At 34.9% G+C, this 26,986-nt stretch overlaps 1 protein-coding gene across 5 annotated transcripts in view; it reads left to right on the top strand.

Annotated features, from left to right (window-relative positions):
* LOC6050873 overlaps window positions 1–26,986 on the top strand; it is a 461,546-nt gene that overhangs the window by 244,788 nt on the left and 189,772 nt on the right. For all 5 annotated transcript variants that reach the window (XM_038266227.1, XM_038266230.1, XM_038266229.1 and 2 more), the window contains exon 4: window positions 20,952–21,142. In XM_038266227.1, coding sequence (XP_038122155.1) covers window positions 20,952–21,142 — 191 coding nt within the window. The remainder of the gene's footprint in view (window positions 1–20,951; window positions 21,143–26,986) is intronic.

Below are 26,986 nucleotides of genomic sequence, written 5' to 3'. Positions count from 1 at the left end.
GATACGTCTTCTGTAAAAGATAGGACGTGTCACAAGATAGTATACTAGCCAACGATTTTTCCAAATTGAGCCACAATTTTCAATTCATCCAATTTTTCAATGTTAAAATGTGAAATTTGGCTGAAATTTTCTCAACTCCACGAATAAAATATGTTTAGATTTTTTAACACGATTTACATTTCAAAAAAAGCTTAAATAATTTTATTTTGCCCTTTTAAAATATTAGACGCGATTTAGAAAATTCTTAAAACTTTGTTTTAAAGAGTTTGAAAAATTTCAAGTTATACTTTTTAACATTGAAATAAATATAAATAAAATAATATGTTATGAAACCAAAAGTATAACAAAATTCTTTAAACATTGTTACAGTTATACCTAACATTTTGTTTTTTTTTTACAAAATATCAATTTCCCTAAACTATTCCGATCGGTGGTCCCAAAATTCAGAAATTGTAAAAAAGTCTTCATCAAAAATGCATAAATGGGCGTATTCTTAATTAAAACCAAATTGAAAACCAATTTCAGCTCAAATTTTTTTTTACGCTTAATTTTCTGGGGTAATTTTTTAAAGTAATGGGGGGGGGGGTGGGAAGTAAAGACTTAACACTTTTTTATGGTTTTTCAAAATATCAGAATTTAATAGTATGTTAATCCTTTAACTCTAGCTCAATTTCCTTGCCTTTTTTATAAACTCTTTTAATCTGATTTTTAGCTGATTGTATGGGAACTGTGCCAAGCATCTTAGAAACAAAGCTTGAATGAACATTAACATGACTGAAAAACGTTTAATGTGTTTTCAAAGTTTCTTAAGCTATAAAGGCATCATTGAATTCATCTTTTTTTGCCATTAAATTTAGGCTTGTTCAGTATTTGTTCTGACTCGATAAGAAAAATAAAAAGTTTGATTGCATTTATTGGTTCAACACGTTCTTTCACTATGTTTTAGTCAAATAACATTTCAAAAAAAAACTACGCGATCAGACGGTAATAACAAAATTCATGCCATTCCAATAACAAATACTGTTAAAAGAACAGAAAGTTTTATGGAATATTCTTGAAAAATCATTTTTTGCACAAGAGTTCAATAACAGTTTATGTTACCATAACAAAACTTGTTTATTGGTCTTTTATTGGTTGAAAGCCATAACAACTTGGGAAAAACATTTTTTGTTATGGACGAATACCGCCAACTGTTATTGGGATGATCGGATTAGTTGTTACAATAACAAAAAAAATATAACAAAGAGTTGTTCGAAGAATAACTAAAAATGTTATGTCAGTTATTACAATAACAATCCAATAACAATAAAATCATAACGACAAATAACAATTCTGTTATAAATAACATAAAATGTTATTGGCCTAGTATTTTCATATATCAAAAATGTTATTCCCAACCCGGGCAGACGGTAATAACAAAATTTATGCAATTTCAATAACAAATACTAATAAAATAACAGAAAGATTTATGATATCATACCAATATTTGTTATTAGTCTGATATTGGATGAAAGCCAAAACAACTTTGTAATAACACTTTTTGTTATGGAAGAATACCTCCAACTGTTGTTGTTGTTGTTAAAATAACAAAAAAATAATAACAAAGATTTGTTCGAAAAATAACTTGAAATGTTATAAGTCTGTTATTAAGATAACAATCCAATAACAAAAAAAAAATCATAAGAACGAATAACAAATCTTGTTATAAATAACATAAAATGTTATTGGCCTAGTATTTTCAAATATCAAAATTTTTTATTCCCAAGTTATTCCCGTCTGCTCGGGTATGTCCATGTTAAAGTTAGAAAAAACACAAAAATCACAAAATCTGAAAAGATAGCTGTGAGATATTTCACTCAACTAAGTATGATTCCTTGGACACCCTAAGACACTCCCTCAACGGCATCAAACTCTGGCAGTAGTAGATTAGAAACGACAACATGGCTTCGGGGGGGAGTCCATTACGGTTATAGGCATTTTCATTGTACGAGGCAATACCGAAGGGGGGAGAGGAGATTGAGACCAGATTCTTCTGCACAATACAGAGAAGCAACAATGTGGCAATTATAATCTCGTTTATTAGAATTTCGACGACTTTTGGCTCCCAAGAAGTGTGGAAAATTGAAAAATTATTGAATGTTGGATTCGCTTGGAACGGGGCAAATGACTTCCCGGAAATCTTTAAGGAATGTGAGCTGTATGAAATTGAAGCCATACAAATACTGAAAACCAAGAAACATCGTCATTAAAACTTGCAAAAAGAATATGTTTGTAACGATATCTTTCAATAGAGGATCAAAGAAAATTTGCTGCATAAGGCTTTTGAAATTCATTACCTTCCAGCCATAACCACTTTCAACAGTTTCCTAACGAGCTTTTTACCTCCGGGATCGTCCCAACCACTTCTGAGGGGCCCATAAAGTGATGAGTTTTGTGACCAACCCCCTTCTCCGGTTTCCGCCCCATTTAAGTCAATATAATGGTAAACGCAATAAACCCCCTTTTCTGCCCTCTGCATGCGACATTTATGCTCTTGTACGTAAAGTACACAAACATCTGCTTTCACAACTCCATCCGTCGTATATTTATGACAGATGAACTTGTTCGTCCTGTTCGGTTTTGTCCCGGGAATTTCTCCGCTCTTCTCCCGAAAGCTCCTTCCTTCCTGCCTTCCTTCCTTTCACCCCGGCGAAAGCAGCAAGTCAATATTGAAACAATATCAACTAGAGCCTTCTCGTGTCACCTTCAGTTCCCCCCCCCCCCTCCCTCCACCCACCCATCACTCACACATGCTCATTTACGAGCAAATTAAATTTAAACGGCTTTTGCCCCATCAGCTCGATCAAAGTTACGACGTGATATTTATTTATGAGCACACGACACTCAAATTCTCCCCCCCCCCCCACCAGGCTCTCACGCTCTCTGGTTCTGGCTAGCAACTGTGCAGCCAACAACGTCTAGAAATACTTGGTATTGGTAATTTCACCACCCACCCCGGCCAGGCTGGGCCAAAACGCTTCCGGCGAATTTCCATCGTCAATGCGAAAGTCGCAGTTCTGCAGCAGGCATCAATACAGTGCAGCAACCGTTGGCGTGGCAATTGTTCGGGGGAGTGATATATTTTTGGAGAGTTGAATTTCATTTTTACAAGAAACATGAAAAAATACCAAATCAAAAAAAAACAGTTGGAAATAATATATTGGCAAATGTATTCAAATCGGGGTTATTTTAAGCAAACGAAGCAAGTGAATCAGAATTTTGAAATTCCTTTAAGGAGAAGCCTTTTTTCATTATATTTTGTCATCGTTGTCCCGAACAGACGGAAATAACTGAATTCATGCCATTTTAACAACAATTACTGTTTAAATAACAAAACTTGTTATGAGATATTCTTGCAAAATCCATTTCTGCATGAGAGTTTAATAACTTTTTATGTTATCATAACAAAATGTGTTATTGGTTATTGGTTTTATTGGTTAGAGGCCAAAACAAATTGAGAATAACATTTTATGTTATGGAGGGATATCTTCAATTGTTATTGGGTCGATCAGATTAGTTGTTTAAATAACAAAAAAATAAAAACAAAGATTTGTTCGAAGAATAACTAAAAATGTTATTTGTCTGTTATAACAATAACAACCCAATGACAAAAAAAATCATAGCGACGAATAACAAATCTTGTTATGAATAACATAAAATGTTATTGGCCTAGTATTTTCAAATATCAAAAAATGTTGTTTCTAAGTTATTTCCGCCTGCTCGGAGTCTGAAATCGAATTATGTATGTTTTTAATTTCAAATGCAAACTAATTAAATCTAATAAAAATGTAGCAACACAAAATAGAAAAAATAATAATCGTGCTAAAATTCTCTATAGTTATTTAAACTTACAGAATATCTGAACCGGAACGAATCAGCATCTGAACAAAAACAAATGCATCTCTCAAAAATTGTGTAATTTTATATAACAGTAATTGGCGTCCTGGAGACATTCTTTGGTGTGTTTCATATTTTGACTAGGAAGGTGATTTTTTTTGTGTCCCGGTATATCAAAAAAAAATCTGAAGTGCGAAAAAACGTACAATATTTTTGTATTAAGCATCCCATTTGAATTAAATTAAATCGTTTCAAAAATCACAAAAAAAACATTAAAAAATAATGTAGGCAAAGCCTAGGAAAATATGTTTAGTGAAATAAACAATTTTGTTGAAAGCAAAATATGGAAAAATCCTTTTCAAAAAGTGGTATTCTTCGTTTTAATTTACTGTCATCAAAGCCGTTGCTGTCATTTTTGGGAAATATGATAAAACTTTTTTTATATCAATAGAAACAGAAATGCAGTTCATTCACAACAATTTATAAAACGTTTTCTAGCAATGATATTTTATTTTATTCGTGTTCGTCGTACTGTTTTCAAACTGTTTGATTTAACATAACTGTAAATAGTCATTTTTCAAGTTACAGAGTTGTTCTTCCAATGCTGCATTAAAATTTGCAATTTTGTCACTCTACACTAAAATATTAAGCTTCATTTGTTACAACTTTCTCAAAAACCCAAAATTCAATTTTATCTATTTTTTTCAGTGAAAATTGCTATGTTGCTATGCCAGCTTAAAATTTGCTACTTTAAAACAAACTTTTAAGCCAGCAAATTTCCAGTAGTTTGAAAAATGTGTTGTTATAAATACCAGGTGTTGCGACGAGAATAACGTTCCACTACAGGTTTAGCCGAGTGGGAACAAATCTTTCTTAAGGGCATTACCAACTATTGGAAATGCAGAAAGGAGAAGTAAAAAGTAGGAAAAAGAAGATCGATAGAAAGGCAAAAGAAACGACCAGAAATCACAAGTACGACAAAGATCCGGCCAAGCCGATGCCATTTGAGAATTAACGTAGAAGTTGGTAAAAAAGTAATTCGCTAACTGTAAAATTGTAAGTAAAGCTTCTACTATGATTGTATCCAAACTAATGAATTAAATAAAGTTTTAGCTAATCACCAACTAAACACGGTTGCCCAGATTTGCTCAAAGAAATTCAGTGACGCTGACTCTTCCTAATCTCAACACCAGGAATTTTTTAATGTCAATATTCCCAAAGAAAAATGTTTTCAACAAATTATGAATCCTTTTCAAGAAATATGAGACCATTGCAAATTTATTTCAATTACCGCCCCTCCCCCCCTCCCAACCCCAACCATTAAATTGTTAAATTAAATTGTTAATTTTTATGAAAAAAAATGGACCATCGATCGTAAATAACTCAGAATATACACAGTAAAAAATTCATTTTGGAAGGGGTACATATTTCATGTCAGAAAAAAATGTGTAATATCACCTCTGAAAATGTGTAATTTTACCGCTTTCCTAGTGTAAAGTCACTTTATCAATCAAAGTTAAGGTAAAATTACATCATAAAAGAGGTAATATTCAACCTTCTAAAATTACACCTTCCAAATTTACACATTTTTTCTGCGTATTGTAATTTTTTTTTTCGAAAATTTCATAAAATTTTACAAATGTTTAATTTTTAAACATTGAAAAATAGACCATTAGTTGCCGAGATATTGCCATTTGAAAATGTGGGAATGTTTGGATGAAACTTTAAAAAAAACTTCAATTTTATTGCCTTTTTTCTTCTTTTATGTTGTGTATTTCAGCAACCAGAGGCACTATTTTATTGTAAATTTCCTCAACCTCTGGAAAAAATTTCCTGGACGGACGGAAACGGGAAATCGTAACTCAAACTATGGCTCAAAAGTTGCAAGTTTTGTTCTTCTAAAAAATATAAAAAAGTATAAAATAAAGATTCTGGGAAGTTGGATGTCTGTAAAAATAAGTGATTTTAAAAATCGGCAAAATTGTTATTTTTTTAATAGTCCTTATCAATACCTCCAACATTGCCCAAGACACCAATTCGATCAGAAAATTCCTTCAAAAGTTACAGATATTCTAATATTTACGTACGGTTTGAACCAAATAAAAAATTAAATCCATTTCCGGTTTTGGTGGAGAATCGTTCTTATTATGTTTTGCAAAATTTCTAATAAGTGATAAAAATATTAACTTAATACAATAAATAAAAAAAGTGATTCTACATCATTTACACTCGGATCTACTAGCTTGTCCATTGTTTGCACTTTTGAGTAAAGAAATGTTATTACAGTCCAGATTCGATTATCAAAAGGCCTTGGAAAAATTTCACTTGGATAATAGAATCCAAGATAAAATCACATTTTTTTTTGTAATTTGTCTTATTTTTGATTGTTGAGATTTTTTAAATCCAAGATGGCAGTGATGCCAAATTGAAAAAAAAATCAATTTAATGTGTAATTTAATAAGCAATCAACTATTAAAATTTGACAAACATAGGGTCGCAGAACTCGAATTTGATGTTAGAAGAAAGGAAATTAAAAAAACGCGAAAAAATTTGTTTTGTTCTTGATTCGAAGTCTTATACAAAATTTCGGATAATCAAACTTTTTAGTCTGAACAACAATTACAAATATGTTGTTTTAGATCAATAACTCTCTCGGAAAAAATGAAACCTGAAATTTAACTGCCTTTTGGGAAAATAAAAAGTCGAAATATCCTAAAATCATTAACAAAAATCGCTGGAACAAAAAGAAAATTTGGGATTCGTATTGAAATTCTATTTAGGCGAAATTGTCACATGTTTGGCAGGTTAAGGATTCCGTCTGATTCTTACTATGTAAATAAATTATTCAGCAAAGCTTTTGATGGAAACTTGCTAACTCATTTTAAGAGTTATATTTTATTCAATTTCGGTTGAAAACGACTTTAGAAGCAGTAATTGAACGCCAATAACATGATTTGCCTATTTTTGATGCCGTTTTAGACAGAATTTAATATTTACATTGAAAATATATTTTTCTAATATAACATAAATACTAACCTTTAATAGTAAAAAACCTTAAGAATGGTAAAATATGTTAAATAAAAAGAGTCGAATGAAAATGTTGCATTTACTCGATATTAAAAAAAAATACCACAAAAATTATTTGAAGTTTGTAGATGATATTTGGGATAACTGTAAACGATGTAACTATTCAGTTGTTTGATTAAAATTTACTCAGCTCAACATCCCAACAATCAAACTACCCTGATCCCACTATGAATCGTCATCACCGCCCAAACCGCCCTACGTGGTGAGAAAATGGCATCACAGAGAGTGAGCTCGTCAAGGCGAAAACCCGTACCCCCCTACAGTGAGTGAGTGAGTGTTTCTTATTGCACGGTCGTAAAATGCAACCGACAGTGAAATGATCAATCTGTATGCGGTTTTTAGAGGCCTATAAATCTGGCGGACCTTCCCAGCACCAGGATTCGATCCGTCCCGATTCCGACTTGGCACTGCAGCCACAAAAGAGCCGACTACTGCAGCGCACATTTCGGACGAAAATTGCGCCAAAAGTCAATGCGCGCACACACATGAACTCTCAATATTGGCACCAACACCATTCTACGAGTGTAACTGATGAAGGTGGCAAGCTGGGGATGGAAAGTTGGGTGGCGGTTGGCCGGTTTGATTGCTGGTTTCATAAATTTACAGCACCACCATTGCCACCTCGAGAAAAGGGGGGAAAATGAACTGATGGAGTGAATGTGTTGGTTTGTGGCATCCAATTTGGAAGATTTGGGCAAGTTTATGGAGTTTTATATTTAGCTATTTGGGTCCTAATAATGGAATAAATTTAGGGTTTTGCATATTGAGCTTCTGAGATGAGAAATCGAAATCTGGAAATTTATGTCATATTTGATTTTTCTCTCAGCATGATCGACAAACAAAAAGAAAGCATTTTTGCCTTCCTCACCTTACTGAGGAAAGGCTATAAAATCACTCGGAAAATGAACTTCTTAATTCGACCTTGTAGACCCACCTTCACGTATACCTATCGACTCAGAATCATGTTCTGAGCAAATGTCTGTGTGGATGTGTGTAGGTGGGTGGACAAAAAAATTGTCACTCGATTATCTCCGGACTGGATGAACGGATTTTGACCGTATTAGTCTCATTCTATCCGTCTTGGGGTCCCATAGGTCTCTATTTAAAATCAGCAAGTTTAGTTAAGTACTTCAAAAGTTATGCTAAAAAAACGATTTTGGCGTATGTCCGGAAGATTGTAAAAAGGGTGGTTTTTGCAAGAAACCCTATCATGTTATACATTTTCAGAAAGGTATTAAAAAGACCTTTCAAATGAGCCTAAAACATCAAGGATCTGACAACCATATCAAAAGTTATTAGCACTTAAGTGTTATTTATACACTTTTTGGAGGCCGGATCTCAGATATTTCAGTAAAAATGATGTCCGGATCCATCATGCGACCCATCGTTAGTTAGATAATTGAAAGACCTTTCAAATGAGCCTAAAACATCAAGGATCTGACAATCCTATCAAAAGTTATTAGCACTTAAGTGTCATTTATACACTTTTGGAGGCCGGATCTCAGATATTTCAGTAAAAATGATGTCCGGGTCCATCATGCGACCCATCGTTAGTTAGATAATTAAAAGACCTTTCAAATGAGCCTAAAACATCAAGGATCTGACAATCCTATCAAAAGTTATTAGCACTTAAGTGTTATTTATACACTTTTTGGAGGCCGGATCTCAGATATCTCAGTAAAAATGATGTCCGGATCCATCATGCGACCCATCGTTAGTTAGATAATTGAAAGACCTTTCAAATGAGCCTAAAACATCAAGGATCTGACAATCCTATCAAAAGTTATTAGCACTTAAGTGTTATTTATACACTTTTGGAGGCCGGATCTCAGATATTTCAGTAAAAATGATGTCCGGATCCATCATGCGACCCATCGTTAGTTAGATAATTGAAAGACCTTTCAAATGAGCCTAAAACATCAAGGATCTGACAATCCTATCAAAAGTTATTAGCACTTAAGTGTTATTTATACACTTTTTGGAGGCCGGATCTCAGATATTTCAGTAAAAATGATGTCCGGATCCATCATGCGACCCATCGTTAGTTAGATAATTGAAAGACCTTTCAAATGAGCCTAAAACATCAAGGATCTGACAATCCTATCAAAAGTTATTAGCACTTAAGTGTTATTTATACACTTTTTGGAGGCCGGATCTCAGATATTTCAGTAAAAATGATGTCCGGGTCCATCATGCGACCCATAGTTAGTTAGATAATTGAAAGACCTTTCAAATGAACAAAACATCAAGGATCTCACAACCCTATCAAAAGTTATTGGCAATTAAGTGTTATTTATATACTTTCTGGAGGCCGGATCTGAGATATTGTGATAAAAATATTGTCTGAATCTTCCATGTGAACTTTCTTCGTTGGATAGGTTTTTTTTATCAGACCTAGCCGATGAGCCAGAAAAATTGAAGGTCTGCGAACCCTATCAAAAGAAATCAGTAATGAAATTGATTTGTTAAACATGTTAAGGGAATGTTGCTATTTTTACTGAATGTATTGACTTTATTAATGTGAGGAAGGCACCAACCACCTAAAGGTGGATTAAGTATCGTTTTTTTTCTTTAAAATACCGTCCAGGCAGACTCGAACTAGAATTCGATGTTAAAATCGAGGAAATAACAAAAATCAATTTTTTTTATTCATCATTCGATTATCGGATGTCCCATGCGGATCTGGTACATTTCGCCGAATGTCGTTTCGCCGAAGGTCGTTTCGCCGAATGGTACGTTTCGCCGAATGGACATTTCGCCGATTTTAGGTACTGTTTGGGGGTCATCCAAAAATCACGTAGACACGTAGACGTTGCGTTTTTTTTTGTTAAGATTTCGACATTGTATAAATGGTTGAGAGATGGTCTCTTATGCTATTTAATAGAAAGTGTTTTTAATTTCATGTATTATAAAAATGCTCTTTTTTAGTTTTTTTTTTGTTGTTGTTTTTTACTGCTGAATGCTTAGTAAGAAAGAATTACATCCATAGTTACAACAAGTTTAACAAAGACAAGATTACTGTAGGGGCAAACACTTTTAGAATAGTTTTGTGCTGCATAAATTCACAGATAATATTCAAAATTATTTGTTTGAAAAAGAGTGAAACAAAAAAAAAATTCAAACAGTGGACAATTTTTCCAAAGACATGTACATTGAAGTCAGATTTTTAAAGAACTGCTCATGTTTTAAAGAAATTCAAAAACATGTTCAAGAAAGTTAACTTTGCTTTAAAAACCATCAGAAGAACTCCTCTTTTTTAAAAGAATGTGGAAGACTCCATTATTAATTTTAAAAGAGTAGACAATTTCCAGAAACTTTTTTATTGAAGTCATAAAATTTCGAATTAAATACTATGATAAGAACTGCTCATGTTTTAAAGAATGGAAAAACACACAAGAATGTAACAAAACTATGAAAAGTTTTTTTGCCAAATCAAATTAGATTATGATAAATTCGTTTTCATACTTTTTATTTTTATGTAATTTTGAAAATATTCGTAAGGCCTTAAAGTTTATTTTTTCTTTTTAAATCTGTATTTTGTGAAATCTACAACAGTGAAAATGCATGTAAAACATTGAATCGTTTGATTGCAAATCATTTAAATTTGAGTAATTTCGAAAAAATTCGGCAAAAAAACAGTATTTTGTGAAACTTTAAGTTTTTTGTTCAAAAAACACTAAAATTGTGAAAATTCAGTCAAAATTCCGAACCGTTTGATACCCGAATGGCAGAGCCGAACCAGCCTCCGGCTGTTAGCTCATTCATAAAAATTTTGAAAATTTGTCAATCTTTGGAAAAAATACCATATTTAGTGATTTTATTTGTTTTTATTTTTTGGAAACGACTAAATTATTATTAAAACCGTGCCATTTGGCTTTTTCCGCAAAATCCCGTGAAATTTTATGTTTGTAGCGATTATTCTCAAATAATTTTTCAAACTCAAATAGGAATAATAATAATTTTATGCAATACTAGAGCGTCCAATTTCCCGTCCCGGGAAAAAAACTTCCGGGAATTCCCGGGATTTCCCGGAGAAAAATATTTCCCGTTTCCCAGAAAATTTGTGAATTTCTCGGGAATTCCCGAAATACAAGCATTGTTATCCGAGCATTCGTTGGTGAAGGTTGTCTGAATCAACATGACTCGTCGCGTCCCGGCGCAAAACGCCGGCAATATTGCCCTACCTGCGGCTCAAGCAGGCAAAAAAGTGGGAATTTCCAAAAGGAAGGTTGAGGCCTCAACTGATGGCCAAAAACCGGGAATTTCCAAAAGGAAGGTGCTTTTGGAAGTGACATCGAACAGCAAAAAGACGAAAAAGAGCGACGGTACTGTACCGATGGATGAGGAGGAGGAGAACTCTTCATCGCACGAGGAGCAGCTTTTGAAGAACAACAAGTTCGCTGGACTGCCTGACGAGGACCAGGTAGCGGAAGCAAAGGAGAATGAAGTGAAACAGCGAAAGGAGAAACTGCCTCCTTTTTATGTGAGGCAATCAGCAGCAACGATCGACTTTCGTGCGGGGCTTGTTGAACTCATCAAGTCTGGGAAAGTCCAAGGCAACATTCGTCTGTGTCAGGACGGATTTAAGGTGCTGGTGCAATCCAGGCAGCACTATCAACTGGTCAAGGATTACTTGACCGAAAACGAGGCGGAGTACTTTACCCATGATGTCGTCATGGATAAGCCGTACAAAATCGTCGTCAGAGGTCTGTACGACATGCCAGTGGAGGAATTAGCTGCCGAGCTAAAAGTTTTGAAACTGGATGTGTTGGCCGTGCACAAAATGAGCCGACGCAACAAAGACATCAAGTACCGTGACCAGCTCTACCTGCTGCATTTGGCTAAGGGATCGACGACGCTTCCTGAGCTGAAGGCAATCCGAGCGGTTTTCAACATTATCGTGTCGTGGGAGCGATACCGACCAGTGCATCGTGACGTCACACAATGCTTCAACTGCCTGGGCTTCGGGCACGGAGGTAAGAACTGCCACCTGAAGCGTCGTTGCGCCAAATGTGGTACTGATGCGCACATCACGTCCCAGTGCATCCAAGATTCGCTGGTGAAGTGCCTCAACTGCAACGGTGAGCATTCGTCAACCGACCGAAAGTGCCCCAAGAGAGCTGAGTTCGTGAAAATTCGGCAGCAAGCATCGACGAAGAATCAGCCTCAGCGTCGTAGAACTCCTCCAGCCCTGGTGGAGCAAAATTTTCCACCTCTTCAACCGCGACGCCAGGTCCCGAACTTGGCACCGTTGCCGTTGGATCCCAGGAAGAGAGCTGAGATGAATCATCCACGGCCGGGTTCCAGCCAGGAGCCGAGACCGCCACCACCGGGCTTCAGCCAGGAGCCAAGACCAACCCAAGAACCAGCAGTTGAGGAAAATGGTAATGATCTTTACACCTCAACCGAACTCCTCAATATTTTCAAACAGATGTCCGCTGCACTGCGTGGATGCAAAACCAAGACCCAGCAGATTGAAGTGCTGACCTCGTTCGTCATCCAGTATGGATCGTAGGTCCCTCAAGCTGCTGAATTGGAACGCTTGCTCCATTAGGAGGAAGAACTTAGAGCTGGTGGATTTTCTTCGCGAGAAGGAGATCGACGTAGCTGCCATCACGGAAACTCATCTGAAGCCCGGTGAAAAAGTTTATCTGCAAAACTACAAGATTGCGACGCAGCTCGACAGGACCACGTCTGGAGGAGGAGGTGTGCTTGTCGCTGTTCATCGTGATCTCAAGCCACGCCGGCTGCCACACTTTAAGCTGGACATCATCGAGGCCGTTGGAGTGGAAATTCCCACTTCGGTTGGCCCAGTACTCTTCATTGCTGCATACTGCCCACGTCAGGTGAATGCCAGAGATGGTTCAGCAGCAAAACTGAAGGGCGATATCCAGAAGCTGACACGGCGGAGCGCAAAGTACATCATCGCTGGTGACCTCAACGCGAAGCATGAAGTTTGGGGCAACAGCAGGAGGAATCGGAACGGAGTGATTCTGCACAACGATCTGCAAAACGGATACTACAACGTTGTGAGTCCGGATCGTCCAACGAGGGTGGCTCGGTCTGGGAATCACTCAATCATCGATTTCTTCATTACCAATATGGCTGAGAACGTGGCTCATCCTGAGGTGTTTGAAGAGTTGAGTTCTGATCACTATCCGGTGGTTGTGGAGGTTGGAGCTTCCGTTACTCCGCAGCGGCAACCAACCCGGAAAGATTACCACAACGTTGACTGGCAGCAGTTTCAGCAAGTGGTAGACAGCAACATCGACTATGATCAACACCCGGAAACTTCTGCTGATATTGATCGTTCGCTGGAGGTGATCCAGCAGGCTATCAACCAAGCAGAGGCTGCCAACGTTCGGGAGGTTCCTGTTAATTTTAAGGTAACTGATATTGACGTAGATACTAAACACTTGATTAGACTTAGGAATGTTTATAGGAGACAATATCAACGGACTGGGGACTATGACAAAAGATTTCAGTTAACAATTTGAACAAAATCATACAAGACCGACTTGACAATATTAGAAATCAAGAATTTTCAAAACATGTAAGCCAGCTTGGGAATTATTCAAAACCATTTTGGAAACTTTCAAAAGTTCTTAAAAACAAACCAAAGCCTATTCCTCCTCTTATTGTTGAGGATTCTCCTTTGATTACATCCGAGGAAAAGGCAAATGCACTTGGGCTTCATTTTGTTAGTTCACATAATCTTGGCGCTTCCATGACCAGCCGTAAAGAAACATCAGTTGCCAATAGTATTTCAACAATCAATGACTCTACCTTTGAATTTCCTGCAGATTCCCATGTTTCTGGTGAGGAAGTCAAAGTTGCAGTTAAACAAATGAAAAATATGAAAGCTCCTGGCTTTGATAACATTTTAATCTAGTGTTGAAAAAACAGAGTGATCAGTTCTTTCAACATCTAGCCAATATTTTCAATAAATGTTTGCAACTTGCTTACTTCCCCACCAATTGGAAGCTGGGCAAAGTCATACCAATTTTGAAGCCTAAAAAAGATCCAACATCGCCAACAAGTTATCGTCCCATTAGTCTTTTGAGTAGTCTGTCCAAACTCTTTGAGAAGGTCATCTATTCAAGGCTTTTGGATTTTACCAACGATAATAATATAATTTTGAATGAGCAGTTTGGCTTCCGAAAGGGCATAATACTGCTCATCAGCTTACGAGAGTAACTAAAATCATCAAGCAGAACAAGCTTGAGTCTAAATCAACTGCTATGGCTTTGTTGGATGTTGAGAAGGCTTTTGACAATGTTTGGCATGATGGTTTGATACATAAACTGTATTTATACGGTTTTCCAATGTATCTTATCAAAATTATCCAGCACTATCTTTCGGAGAGATCGTTCAGGGTTTTTCTGAATGGGATTGCTTCTGGATTATTCAACATTGATGCTGGGGTTCCCAAGGAAGTATTCTTGGCCCACTTCTGTACAATATTTTTACATCTGATTTGCCTACTCTTCCTGGTAATGGTGTGTTGTCACTTTTGCTGATGACACTGCCGTTATTTATAAGGGTAAAATAACCAGATATTTAGTCGGCCGTCTTCAGAAGGGTCTTGACGTTCTTTCCGAATACTTTGGCGACTGGAAAATTCGCATAAATGCAGCCAAAACTCAAACCATCATTTTTCCACTTTCCAAATCGGCCCGATTTGTCCCAAAGGATGATGTTTTGATTAAAATGAATGATGTTTCAATACCCTGGTCAAAGGAAGTTGTATATTTAGGTCTCATACTTGACTCGAAACTATTGTTTCGACAGCATGTAGATAAAATATTGAACAAGTGCAGCATTCTCATCAGGTGTTTGTATCCTTTAATTAACAGAAAATCAAAGTTATCTTTGAAAAATAAGCTAGCAGTTTACAAACAAATAATTTACCCCGTTATTGAGTATGCAGTACCTGTTTGGGAGTGTTGCGCTAGAACTCATAAATTGAAGCTCCAGCGTGTCCAAAACAAGGTACTCAAAATGGTTTTGAATGTTCCTGGCTGGACTAGATCAAGTGAGGTTCATGAATTAGCAGAAGTAAAAATGTTGGATCAGAAGATTCAAGAAAAATGTTTGAAATTCAGGGAAAAATGTGCTATATCTGAATACCCCTTGATTCAAGGATTGGTTTAGTTTATGGTAAGATTAAGTTAGTTTTAGGTTAGGTTATGTTTTCTTAATTTTTTTTTTCTTCATTGTACCTAGTGTTTCAAAAATGATAAATCATATACTTTTAAAGTTATGAATATGAACAGTGTTTAAATCACGAAAAGCAAACTAAAGCTGAAGAGCAACAGCTGACCACTTATTATGTAAACCAAATGTAATTATTATAAGAAAGATTCAATAAAGTATATTTAATTCAAAAAAAAAAAAAAATCCCGAAATACAAGCAGAAGTATACATTTTCCTACCTTTTTGGCATCAATGTTTTGAAATTATACAAAAAATAATGATTGGAGAACCTGATTTGATTTTATTTATTTTTATCTACTGTTCATATTGAACTAATCAGCTTGTCTGTAAATTTCAAGTCAAGCTTTCGTCACTAGGAATATTGTTTGCTTATATGTTGGATAACAAAACTTACCTTATTATGGAATGAATATAAACTTTTTTATTTTTGACAACTGTTTTTAATGTTTTCTTTTTGTAATATCATTTGAAAATGAGATATTTACATCCTCCGGCCAACATCAACATTGATATTTATTTGACTTTTTTTTTACCTTGAACATGTTGAATGGAAATTGAACTGATATAATTAAATTAAAAAAAAGTTTGTGTGAGAAGAATTTGTTTCTAAGTATTCGAGAAATTACAGATTGAAGTTATAAATTTATGAAGCACGTGAGCTATCAAAGGCATAAGAGGGTTATATATGAAAAAATATCATTGAATTTCAGCCACTTTTAAGTACTCAAAATTATTTTAATCTAATTGAATTATTAGGCTGCATACCATATAACTCAAATCATATCATAAAACCATGAAAAACCCTTAAAAAACAACTTAGTCTCAAATTTTCAAAAAAAAAAAAAAAAAAGCACTTGAAATAAGATTTTTAATATTAATTCAATAATTATTTATTTATTCACAAAATGATTTTTTTGGTTTTTTTTTATTTTAATTCAAATGCAATTTTATGGTTGTGGAGCATAGATTTTTACTATCCAAACACTTTGATTTAAAAGAATTCTTTTCAACAAAAATACTAATAATATTTTCATTCATTTGGGACGATTTAAAAGATTTAAAAATTAGAAAGTAAATATATTTTCTCAAAGTTGCTGGATTCTTTACAAGCAGTCAAGCCATTAATTGATCCTCACACTCATTTTGACCATTAAAGTTGCTGTTCTATACAATTTCGTTGCAAAAGATTAATCAGAAACAAGATTAAAATAATTTTCGCTAAATTTCAAATTTCCCGGGATTTCCCAGGAAATTTGCTGAAAATTTCCCGTTTCCTGGGAGTTTTTTAACCCCGGGAAATTGGACGCTCTATGCAATACAGTATAATTAAGCGAGTGCTTGTTTAATACCCTTGTTTAATAACTAACATAGGGATAGTGATTTTTTACGGTTTCGTAGACGCCGTAAAATTCGTGAAATTTATCAATTTACTCAAATCTCTTTTTTTAAATAATAACATAATTAATATTTCATCCATACAGATTAATTAAGTAAATTTTATTTGTTTACAATTGAAAAGCTTGATATGAACCTTCTGAAGAATTGCTCCAATTTTTCAGTTTTATTTAGAATTTAACTAAGTTTGGTAATACTTTCATTTGCTGCAATAACAATTTTACTGCTGTTTTATTTGAAAGGTAAAGTATCAAAAGAAATTAAAAGAATCAAGCTTTGCTTTACTCAAATTAAAAGAAAGGAATTTTTATCTCAGAAATAAACTTTTAAAACTTTCCAGATTTTTCCTATTTAATTTTAAGATATTTCATTATTTGGGTGGATGATTCCCGTGAAAGTAAAACAATACTACTTTTTTTTGTTTTTGTTTTCATTTTGAATAAAAAATTGGATTTCATACAAAATATATTCATTATGTTTATTTATTTTTTAAATTTTAATTTTGAATTGGGAGATGAAAACCTTTAAAGTTATTTTTAATGGGCTAAATGTCGCAAAAAATACAAAAAATTGAACCCATTTTGGCTGGACAAGATTGTTAAATCTTGCTTTGATATGAAATTCAATAAAATGAAGCAAATCATTGAAAACTTTTCAGCTTTATTAGTCGAATGTTAAAAAAAGCAATTCAATAAATTAGAATACGCGTGCCCTACATTTTGTTTCAAAATATATATAGAGCCCACGCATAAACTAGGTGGAATCTTATTGGGTAATTGTTTTTAGTTTATTACACCCGAGCAGACGGAAATAACTTAAGAGCAACATTTTTTTATATTTGAAAATACTAGACCAATAACATTTTAGGTTATTTATAACAAAATTTGTTATTCGTCGTTTTTTTTGTTATTGGATTGTTATTGTGATAACAGATTAATAACATTTTTAGTTGTTATCCATCCGGAGGTGGTAATGTTTAGTTGGAAAATGTGTTTTTAAAGTGATTTTCAATAAATTAGTTTTCAATTTCGGTCGCGGTGTTTGACATTTCGAAGGAGGAAAAATGAGAGTGAGAGTGAGAGCGAACCCACACATGTTCCTTGGACAAGAGCGAGCAGCGGTGAAGGGCATTCTCTGAGTGCATATTTGGTTGGAAGATGACGCCGCCGGCTGAATATTTGCTTGGGGTTTACACAGTGTTTACAATTAAAGTGTGTGTAATTGTTCAGAGTGGGCTTAACGGTGTTTTAGGTTCGAGCAATCGATTCTATTTATTCCTCGTCCCGTCTCGAATCTGGGAACGTGTGTGAAAGGAAGAGTAAGAGAGAGAGAGGCCAAAACGGAAGAACGTCACGTCACAAGCGTCACTTTGACCAGTGTGTTTTCTGTCGATTCACAGACTTTTTGTATTTGTGGCAGATTTCTGCTGTTTAGGGGAGAGGAGTGTATTTTGTATTAGAAATGGGGATAGTCAAAGAATGTGTTATTTGTGCAACGAAAAAAAGGAATCTGGTGTACGACGTGCTCTGCCTTTTTTAGTGAGAAAAGTGGGAATGTGATTAAATGAGTCGGTTCCGCGATTAGAAACGAGTTGCGCATTGGAATGGAGTCTTCGTGGGGATGGGGAAAAATGTGTTCCAATGATGAATCGGAGATAATCAGCAGCGACATAAGGAAAGCGATTGTTGATAATGCTACCGGATCAAGAGGAGTCAAAAGCGATTTAATAGGGAGCTGATCCTTTTTGCTGCAAATTTGGTGAGATCAAACCTTTATAAAACTTGTACATGTCAAACACATTTACAAATTAAATAATACACTACAGACATTCACACTCACTCCAACATACATACAATTGATTGAATTCATAAACAACGCAACTATTGTCATCGGCCCGGCCCTATTGAATACCCCTATACTGCCCCTGATCGCATAAATGTCCCATATGCATTTTCATCGATTTCGAGTTTTTGATGCAGTTTGGTTCAAAATCGTGTGCTCTTTCAAAAGAGCCTATAATATCCAGTACTTTGTTTTAGAAATCAGGAGGAAATCCTGTTTTTTCGTGAAAACTTTACACGTAGCCTTATGAATGGGACAAACTTCAAATGCGTTTTTCTCAGCTTGCTGTTTTTGTATATGGGACATTTATGCAAACATGGGCAGTATATTACACTTAAATATGCTGATTTACTCATTACAACAAAAAGTTAACATATTAACTAGGTATGCTTTTTCAATCGGTCGTTTTAATTTAGCTTCTAACTCTTACATTTAAATAAAACAAATATACCTATAAATAATGAATGTTCACTCCGCATCGCTGTAAGAGTTTAAAATCAAGATTCCAATTATGTGTTAAATCATTTCAAACCTCGAATTTCGCTTAAACATAAAATAATTTAAAGAAAAACATAAACTTCTCTGTACTCTTACAGTCGGTAGCTTGAGTTTAACAGCAGACATGTTAAAACTGTGTTTAATCAGCATTGCTTTCACCTGAATTTCATCATTTTTTTTTTTTTTTTTTTGTAACAGTCAATTTATTCATGCACGGCTTTGTCGCGTTGTGTCTGCCGTGGCTTTAAATCGAATATATATAAATCATGCATCTTTTTTACTGTACAATCATCTGTATAAGTTTAATAATCAAAAAACTAAATCTACTTGACTCGCCCGCAATACCTTTCGGGGTATATCCTAGGGTTCTACCTCTCCTACTAACATTGAGTCCAAAACCTCCCTACAAACATCTATACCACTAAGGTGACGTAGGGGTCCCTGCGCACTTTAGATAGGTGTTTACTAACATTCCTTCATTTCCCCGAGGATAGCTTGGACCCGGCGTGGACCCCTTATGCCCTGGGCTGTATTACACACTCATCAAAGATGAAGACATGGTATCTCCCGTGTTGGATTATTGTTCCGGATGAGGGTCTAACACAACCATACCAAACAGTGGGATAAGCGTTGTGGAGCCTTCCGGTGGTGGGGCGTCCTCCAAATGCTAATGCTAATGCTAATGCTAACAGATTAATAACATTTTTAGTTATTTTTCGAACAAATCTCTGTTATTATTTTTTTTTATTTTAACAACTAATCCGATAATCCCAATAACAGTTGGCGATATTCTTCCATAACAAAAAATGTTATTCCAAAATTGTTTTGGCTTTCAACCAATATCAGACCAATAACAAATTTTGTTATGAAAACATTATTGAACTCTTATGCAAAACTGGATTTTTCAAGAAGATTCCATAACACTATCTGTTATTTTAACAGTATTTGTTATTGAAATGGCATGAATTTTGTTATTACCGTCTGCTCGGGCATATAATGAAGCATAAAAAAACAGTTTCTGTGGTTTAAAAATAATATTTGCAGAGTTCCGCGAAATTTTTGTGAATTTTGGTGTTTTGAAATTGAGGTCCCCGTGAAATTTGTAATTTGCGTGAAAAACCATTTAGCCTCACGATAGTTTGTAATGCATAAAAATTCAGAATGTTCTTAAAAAAAGCAAATCCATGTTAAATTTCATTATTCATGCCATTCCTCTTATTTTCAGATCAATGTTGAAGTGGGGTAGGGGGTGAAGAAAGAGGGAAGGGAATTATAATCTTGCTAACAAAAATTGCAACGGCCCACCATAACCTTACATAAAAACTTAGAAAATTTAGCACAAGTTTTTGAATCGTTTGCTAGTTCAGCACACTTCGAAAACAAAATCTCACCATCATTTAAAATCAAAATTAAACGATTGGTTTTCTCTGATAAATAAAAAAACAAAAAATCCAAAAAGAGTTACACAAATAGAGCCAATATGTTTTTTTGATAAAATGCTTTATTTTAAAGATTGTCTTCTTTCCCAAAAAAAGTTACATAAAATAACTCTTTAAATATCCTTTACCTTTGTGTTGTTTGACTGTGACTATTGTGTTTACATTTTTTGTTTTGATTCACAACCCTAACCTTCTTATTATCTTCAAATTTGAACAAAACACGAGAAAGACTGCTCACTGAGAAAATGATTAAACGATAAGTCAACAGCATGACGTGGCTTTTTCGGATCTCTGCCATGACAGTCATCAAATCCAAATCCTTTGAAAAAACATCAACCAGATGGTCCCAAACGGTTGCAATAAAGCAATTACAGTAATCTGTTCCTATGAGTCGACCAGCACACAAGCACAAGCAAACGAGTCGTCCTGGCCGGGATGACAGCAATTTAATGGGCAATCCGTCCGCACCAATCGCTCCAACTCTTCCGCCCGGAATGACACACAAACCATTTTCAATTTCCAAACCATCAAAGCTGTCAACCGTTTGAATATTTAATTGAATTTATTTCATCGCACTAATTGTCCCACTTTTTGCAGGAATCACCTCGTCGGCATCGCTGCCCTCGCTCGGGGGAGCCGGGGTAGGAGGAGGAGGCACCGGTTACAGTGTTGCCAGTGGTGGGGCCGATAAGCCGTACTTTGACGATGTCAACTCGCGCAACGTAACGGCCATCGTCGAGGACACGGCCGTGCTGCGGTGCCGCGTCAAACACAAGGGCGATCGAACGGTGAGTTGGGGAAATTTGAGTTCCGCAGGACAACGCTGCACGAACGGTATTGTTCTGCTGCGTCAGTGTCCAGTGGGCTGAAATCGATTTAGAGTAACGGTTCGCGCTGGGAAATTGTGCGCTGGGAATGGTTTTCTGGGACAATGGAATACTTTGCACTTTCTACGTAGTTTAAGGTTAGAACTACAAAATTAAAACAACATTTTTGATTGGCTAAATGAAAAAAAGAAACAGAAGAAAAAACATAAATTGCAAGCCAATTTTTTTAAAAATAAGGAGATAGTACCTTAAACCGGGGTGACTTTGAAATGATTTCAATTTGTTTTTGGAAAATTTTCTAACAGGTAGTGTTTTTCTCAAGATTATTATTTCAAAAACATGTACTGGGGTAGGCGACACAAAGTCCACTCATTATTTTTGAAAAAAAGGTTTTTTTTCAATAGTGTTTAGAAAAAAAATTACGTTAAAAATTCTTAGTTTGAATTCCGGGGTGACTTTTATAGTCATAGATTTTCTTCATAAAATCATATTTAAGATGTTCAAACTCAATTTGTACGTTAAATGTACCATCACTAAAGTAGCTGATATAGTTTTTTAAGAAAAAAATCAGTGTTTATATTTAGTTAACTAAGTTTATACGCTTTTTAAAAAATACATATAAATTTTAGGAATATTGTTAAAAAGTCAAAATTTTGCCTGAAATTTGTTACAATTAGTTTTGTTTATGTAATTTTCGATTAATAATGCATTTGATACTGAAATCGAAGCAGAAATCAAAAGTTTTCATATTTTGCCTGAAATTTGTTAAACTGAAATTGCTTATAAATTTGGAGATATTTTTAAATGTGTTTTAAAAACACATATTATTTATAATTTACAAACTTATTTAAAAATTCTCCAACCTATCAAAGTCACCCCGGCTATCAAAGTCACCCCGTTTTACGGTACCACAAAATGAAGTAAAGCAGTCATGGAACTAACAAATTTTCTTAAATTTATTTTTTTTCCAGTCTGTAGTTACAAAACTCATAACTTGTATAAAGTACAGTACAGTTGATATTCAATCATTAGTTTAAAAAATGTAAAATTTTACCTCAAAAACATTTTGCGGTTATGTAAATTGAAAATTCAACAAAATTCATTATTTTAATCAATTCAACATGGTAAAAATTATTCTCAGTGCAGGGTAATGCACTTTGCAATCTCCAATCTAATTTCATTTGATTGAAGCAATCAAATGAAATTAGATTGCACCTAAATTAAAATTATTTCAAAATCTTATTTACAATCGAAATTGACTTTTCACATTTTTAGCTATAATGCACCGTTTCATAAACATTTTCTAGTTGAAATTTCAAAAAAGTTTTTTTTTTATCAAATGCACTACTGATAATATTATCATCAAAAAGCTGAGTAATTGAAAAAAATAAAAATTTGCTTTGCTTAGTGTCACCTCTAATCTATCAAATATCTCGAAAACTTCTGGATCAGTTTTCATTGTCAAAATATGAAAAAAAAAAAACATTTTTTTTTATCTGCTCATTCAAAAATATTTTCGATTTTTGGCAAACTTTTCAAAAGTTTGATACAACTTATATTTGAACTTTTGAAAAGTTAGACTACATTTCATTTCATATCATTTGAGCAGGGCGTAAGTTCTTTTAAAATTTTTTTTTTTTTTTTTGCTGAAAAATGCACAAAGACTCACGAAAAACGCAGGATGGTACGTTTCTCCTAAAAAAATACAAAAATCATTTATTTAAATAATTTTTTTTTTCCGAAAAGTGGACTTTTTCAGCACTCGTCGTACGACTCGTGCTTGAAAAATCTTCATTTTTCAACTTGTTGCATAAACTACTATTTACCGGAAAGCTCGTCTAATTTCCCATAAGTTTTCCTGTGACAACTTTTTAATTTGACTCCTTTTAATATTTACCTAAGCTTATTTATCCAGGTTTCTACAACACAGAAAAAAATATACTTTTTTCAGTTATAAGCAATGTAATTAAGCTTATATCTGTAAGCCCAAACATCCAATTGAAATCATGCCAGAGGCAAACTTATGGGAAATCAAGTCAAGGCGTTCTCAGTTGCGAGATTCCTACTCGAAACTAGATGTCCGAGGGCTTGATTGTTGAGGCAACTGCAAACTTATTTTTACACCTTAGCTTCCATCCACCCCGGGATTCGAACTGACGACCTTTGGATTGTGAGTCCAACTGCCTACCAGTGACTCCACCGAGGCAGGACCCAGGAAGACGACTCCTACACCTAGAATGAGCTATCGACCTAACCCTCTAGGTTAGACCGGGGCCAACATTTACTTCCCCATCCGACGGAAGGCGTGGTCAGACAAATCTCGTCTCGAAAAATGCCACCGGGACCGTCTGGGATCAAACCCAGGCAAACTGGGTGAGAGGCAATCACGCTTACTCCCCAGCACGGTTCCCGGCAAAAAGTCAAGTCTGTCACATAAAAATTGCCAAAACCCACCAAAAGACCAATTTTTTCAACATTTTGCCTTTCTTACTAAAGAAAGGTATAGGTTTTACTTTAAGCCAGGACGTCATTTCCATCTTCGTAAATATGTCGATTCAGCATGAATTTTAATCGGAAAAATCGCCAAAAAATCACACTGCATCGATTTTCGACGCTCTATCGATTCACCTTGACAGAACTCGTCTATCTCGAACCCTCGAATTTTGAGAAAATAAATTCCGTGGAGGTCGAGTGATGTTCGTATGTGGTAAAATTTTGCTAAATTTTGTGTCGCGCCGTTCTCAGCTCCCATGTATCCGATTTCGATTCTTCTAAATGCAGATGAAAGCTAGTGTGCTGAACCTGGGCGAGTTGCCGCGCAAATTTCGAAATATTCATCTGTTTTCGGATGCGGCCATACTTTTCAACAAAATACACAGTTTTCAAATGAAAATATGGTCGAATTTTTTCATTTTCATATATTTTATTTATCTCAAAAATTGCATTTTTCGAGCCCTACAACCTCCCAAATTTTCATCCAGATTCATAATATGGTTCTGGAATTAGAGCCGTTTGATTGACCTACCATAAGAAAAAAAAATCCCTAAAAAAGGTAAAAGCCCACCTGGTGACCTTCGCCAACATTTTTCATTTCTGATTTTATTCAAAATTTCTTGCTACATTCATAGTACAGACCATGAGTGAGCATCTGAAACAAATTCGACATCGATCGGCAATCCCGATCAATTTTTAGAACGATTTACTTTTTGCCTTTCTTACTAAAGAAATGTATAGGTTTTACTTTAAGCCAGGACGTCATTTCCATCTTCGTAAATATGTCGATTCAGCATGAATTTTAAGCGGAAAAATCGCCAAAAAATCACACTGCATCGATTTTCGACGCTTCGTCGCCAAGTCGACAAGTTGTCAAGTTGAGCTTCGAATACTGGCGCGAGAATGCTGGCGCATCTATTTTGTGGCTCGACTTATACTCATTTTGTAGTAACTTGTCTACCGATGTTTCCTTCAATATGTAAGATATCGTAGCTTTTCGGTTTCTTTTGCCCTGTCCGTTTTTGCATAACTGTCCAATGTTTATGCAAAAACCTTTGTGACATAGGACATTCATCCGGCTTGTTTCTCGTGCGCTTCTAAAATCGCCTAAATGTAGACTTCATTTTCGTAAGTTTATTTAACAGGGTTCATTGGATTCCAATAGGAGCTTTCTAAGCTTTTCATCGTTTATATCGTTTTCAAAGTGTTCAATGCTGGCGACTCCAATGGCTTTCTACCTAAGGTTCTCGCGATTGAGTGTGTAGTGGTGCGGTTGTTAAAAATAGCTATCTCTGACTCTGTCACTCTCGTAGAAGCTAAAAGGCTAGCTTCCCTGCACCGTGCGGCACTCGCGGTTCACTTGTACCTTGTCTTGGTGCGCTGGTACGATGAACCAAAACACCAACACAGTCACACAAAAGGGCTCGTACCGAAACTAGAAAACCAAAACCGCGGTGTGCGTTGTTGGGAAGCTTGCTATGATCGCGTTCGTCATAATCGCTTGCTTGATTAGAAACGTACAAACATATTGTACGATTAAAAATATTCTTTTGGTGAAAATTGCGTTTTTTATTTCTTTTGGAAATCATATCATTCATAATACTCATAATATCATCATAATACTTTGCTTTCATCATAAGACTTTCTTTTGTGCTGACGTTATAAATAAACAAAGTTGATGTTATTAATTGAAAGAAGTTCTACCATTGTTATATTCTTTAGTAAGAAAGGCTCTTTCTCACCCCAGGTGGGATTAAATCGGGTTTTTATTTTTAAAGACGCTGTATTTTTAAAAGAATTCGACATATGAGAATGGTCAATATGGAGACTTTTACGTAAAATTGATTCCCACTTTCGGTTTTTGAAAATTTGGACGTTTAGACCTCTTTAAAAAAAAACAGATTTTTTAAATGATTTTTATATTTTCCAGGAGAGGCATACCATCTTGCATTTTTAATGAATCTTTCTTTAAAAAATGCTTTTCGATCGAAAAAAAAATCGTGTCATCACCTCAAAATTTAACTTATAAACTTATAAAATCTCATAGAAGTGGCGTGTATTTTTCTTTCAGTGTTTTTTTATTAAGAAAGCCCGTCCAATTTCTTACAAGTTTGCCTTTCACCACTTTTTGATACGATGCAACGGCTTCGTGATACAGTAATTTTAAAATTGCAAAATACAAAAATATTTAATTAACTTACGCCCTTCTCAAATGTTATTTTCGAGTACAATTGGCTCCATATACACAAAAATCGCTTATATGGGCCTAGGATAACATGTCTACAAAGTTTTATTGAAATCGGAGAGGGTCGGGTACAAAGTTCCAGAAAAAATCCTGATTTGAGCTGGAATTGCTACTTTATAGACAAGATTTTCGTTTTCTCTATTTTATTTTCATTGAAACGAGCAGAAAAATCAAAAAAGTTTTATTTTTTTATTGATCATAGTTTCCAAGATATCATTAGTTCAAATTGAGTGCTTATTAGATGACAATGGAAAATTATCTATTGTTTCACAAAATTTCAATGGCTGTATCTCAGTTACCAGTATTCCGACCAACAAGTACAAATAAAAAGTGTAGAAAATTTACTCAGCTTTTCAAAAATACCTTTGGCAGGGATGCTTTTCCCTTACGAGGTATTTTTCAATAGCAAAAAACTGAACCTTTTATCAAAAAATACATTCAAATTGCTTTCAAATGCTTATAATTTGAAAACGATGTATTTCATCTGAAAATGTGGTAAGTCATATAAGGTTGATATTTTAATATGGCATCCAAAGGGCATTTTTTTTGCCTTCCTCACCTTACTGAGGAAAGCTACTCGAAAAACAAAATTTTTAATTTGACCTCCAAGACCCACCTTCATGTATACATATCGACTCAGAATCAAATTTTGAGCAAATGTCTGTGTATGTGGTGGGATGTTGATAAAAAAAATTGGCACTGAGTTATCTCGGCACTGGCTGACCCGATTTGGACCGTTTTGGACCCATTTGATCCGTCTTGGGGTCCCATAAGTCACTATTGAAAATGATAAAAGTAAGTTAAGTACTTTAAAAGCTATGCTAAAAACACGATTTTAACAAAAGTCCGGAAGATTGTAAAAAGGGTGGTTTTTGTAAGAAACCTCATCGTGTTATACATTTTTAGAAAGGTTTTCAAAAGACCTTTTCAACGAGTTCAATAGATTGCAGATCTGACAACCCTAAGTTATAAGCACTTAAGTGTTATTTATGAACCTTTTTGAAGGCCGGATCTCAGATATTACCTAGCATTACACTTTAAATGTGAGGAAGGCACCAACCACCTAA

The sequence above is a fragment of the Culex quinquefasciatus genome, chromosome 3 (assembly GCF_015732765.1).
Source record: "Culex quinquefasciatus strain JHB chromosome 3, VPISU_Cqui_1.0_pri_paternal, whole genome shotgun sequence".
Taxonomy (NCBI): Eukaryota; Metazoa; Arthropoda; class Insecta; order Diptera; family Culicidae; genus Culex; species Culex quinquefasciatus.
Note: the sequence above shows the minus strand (reverse complement) of the source record. Positions and strands in the feature narration are given on the sequence as shown.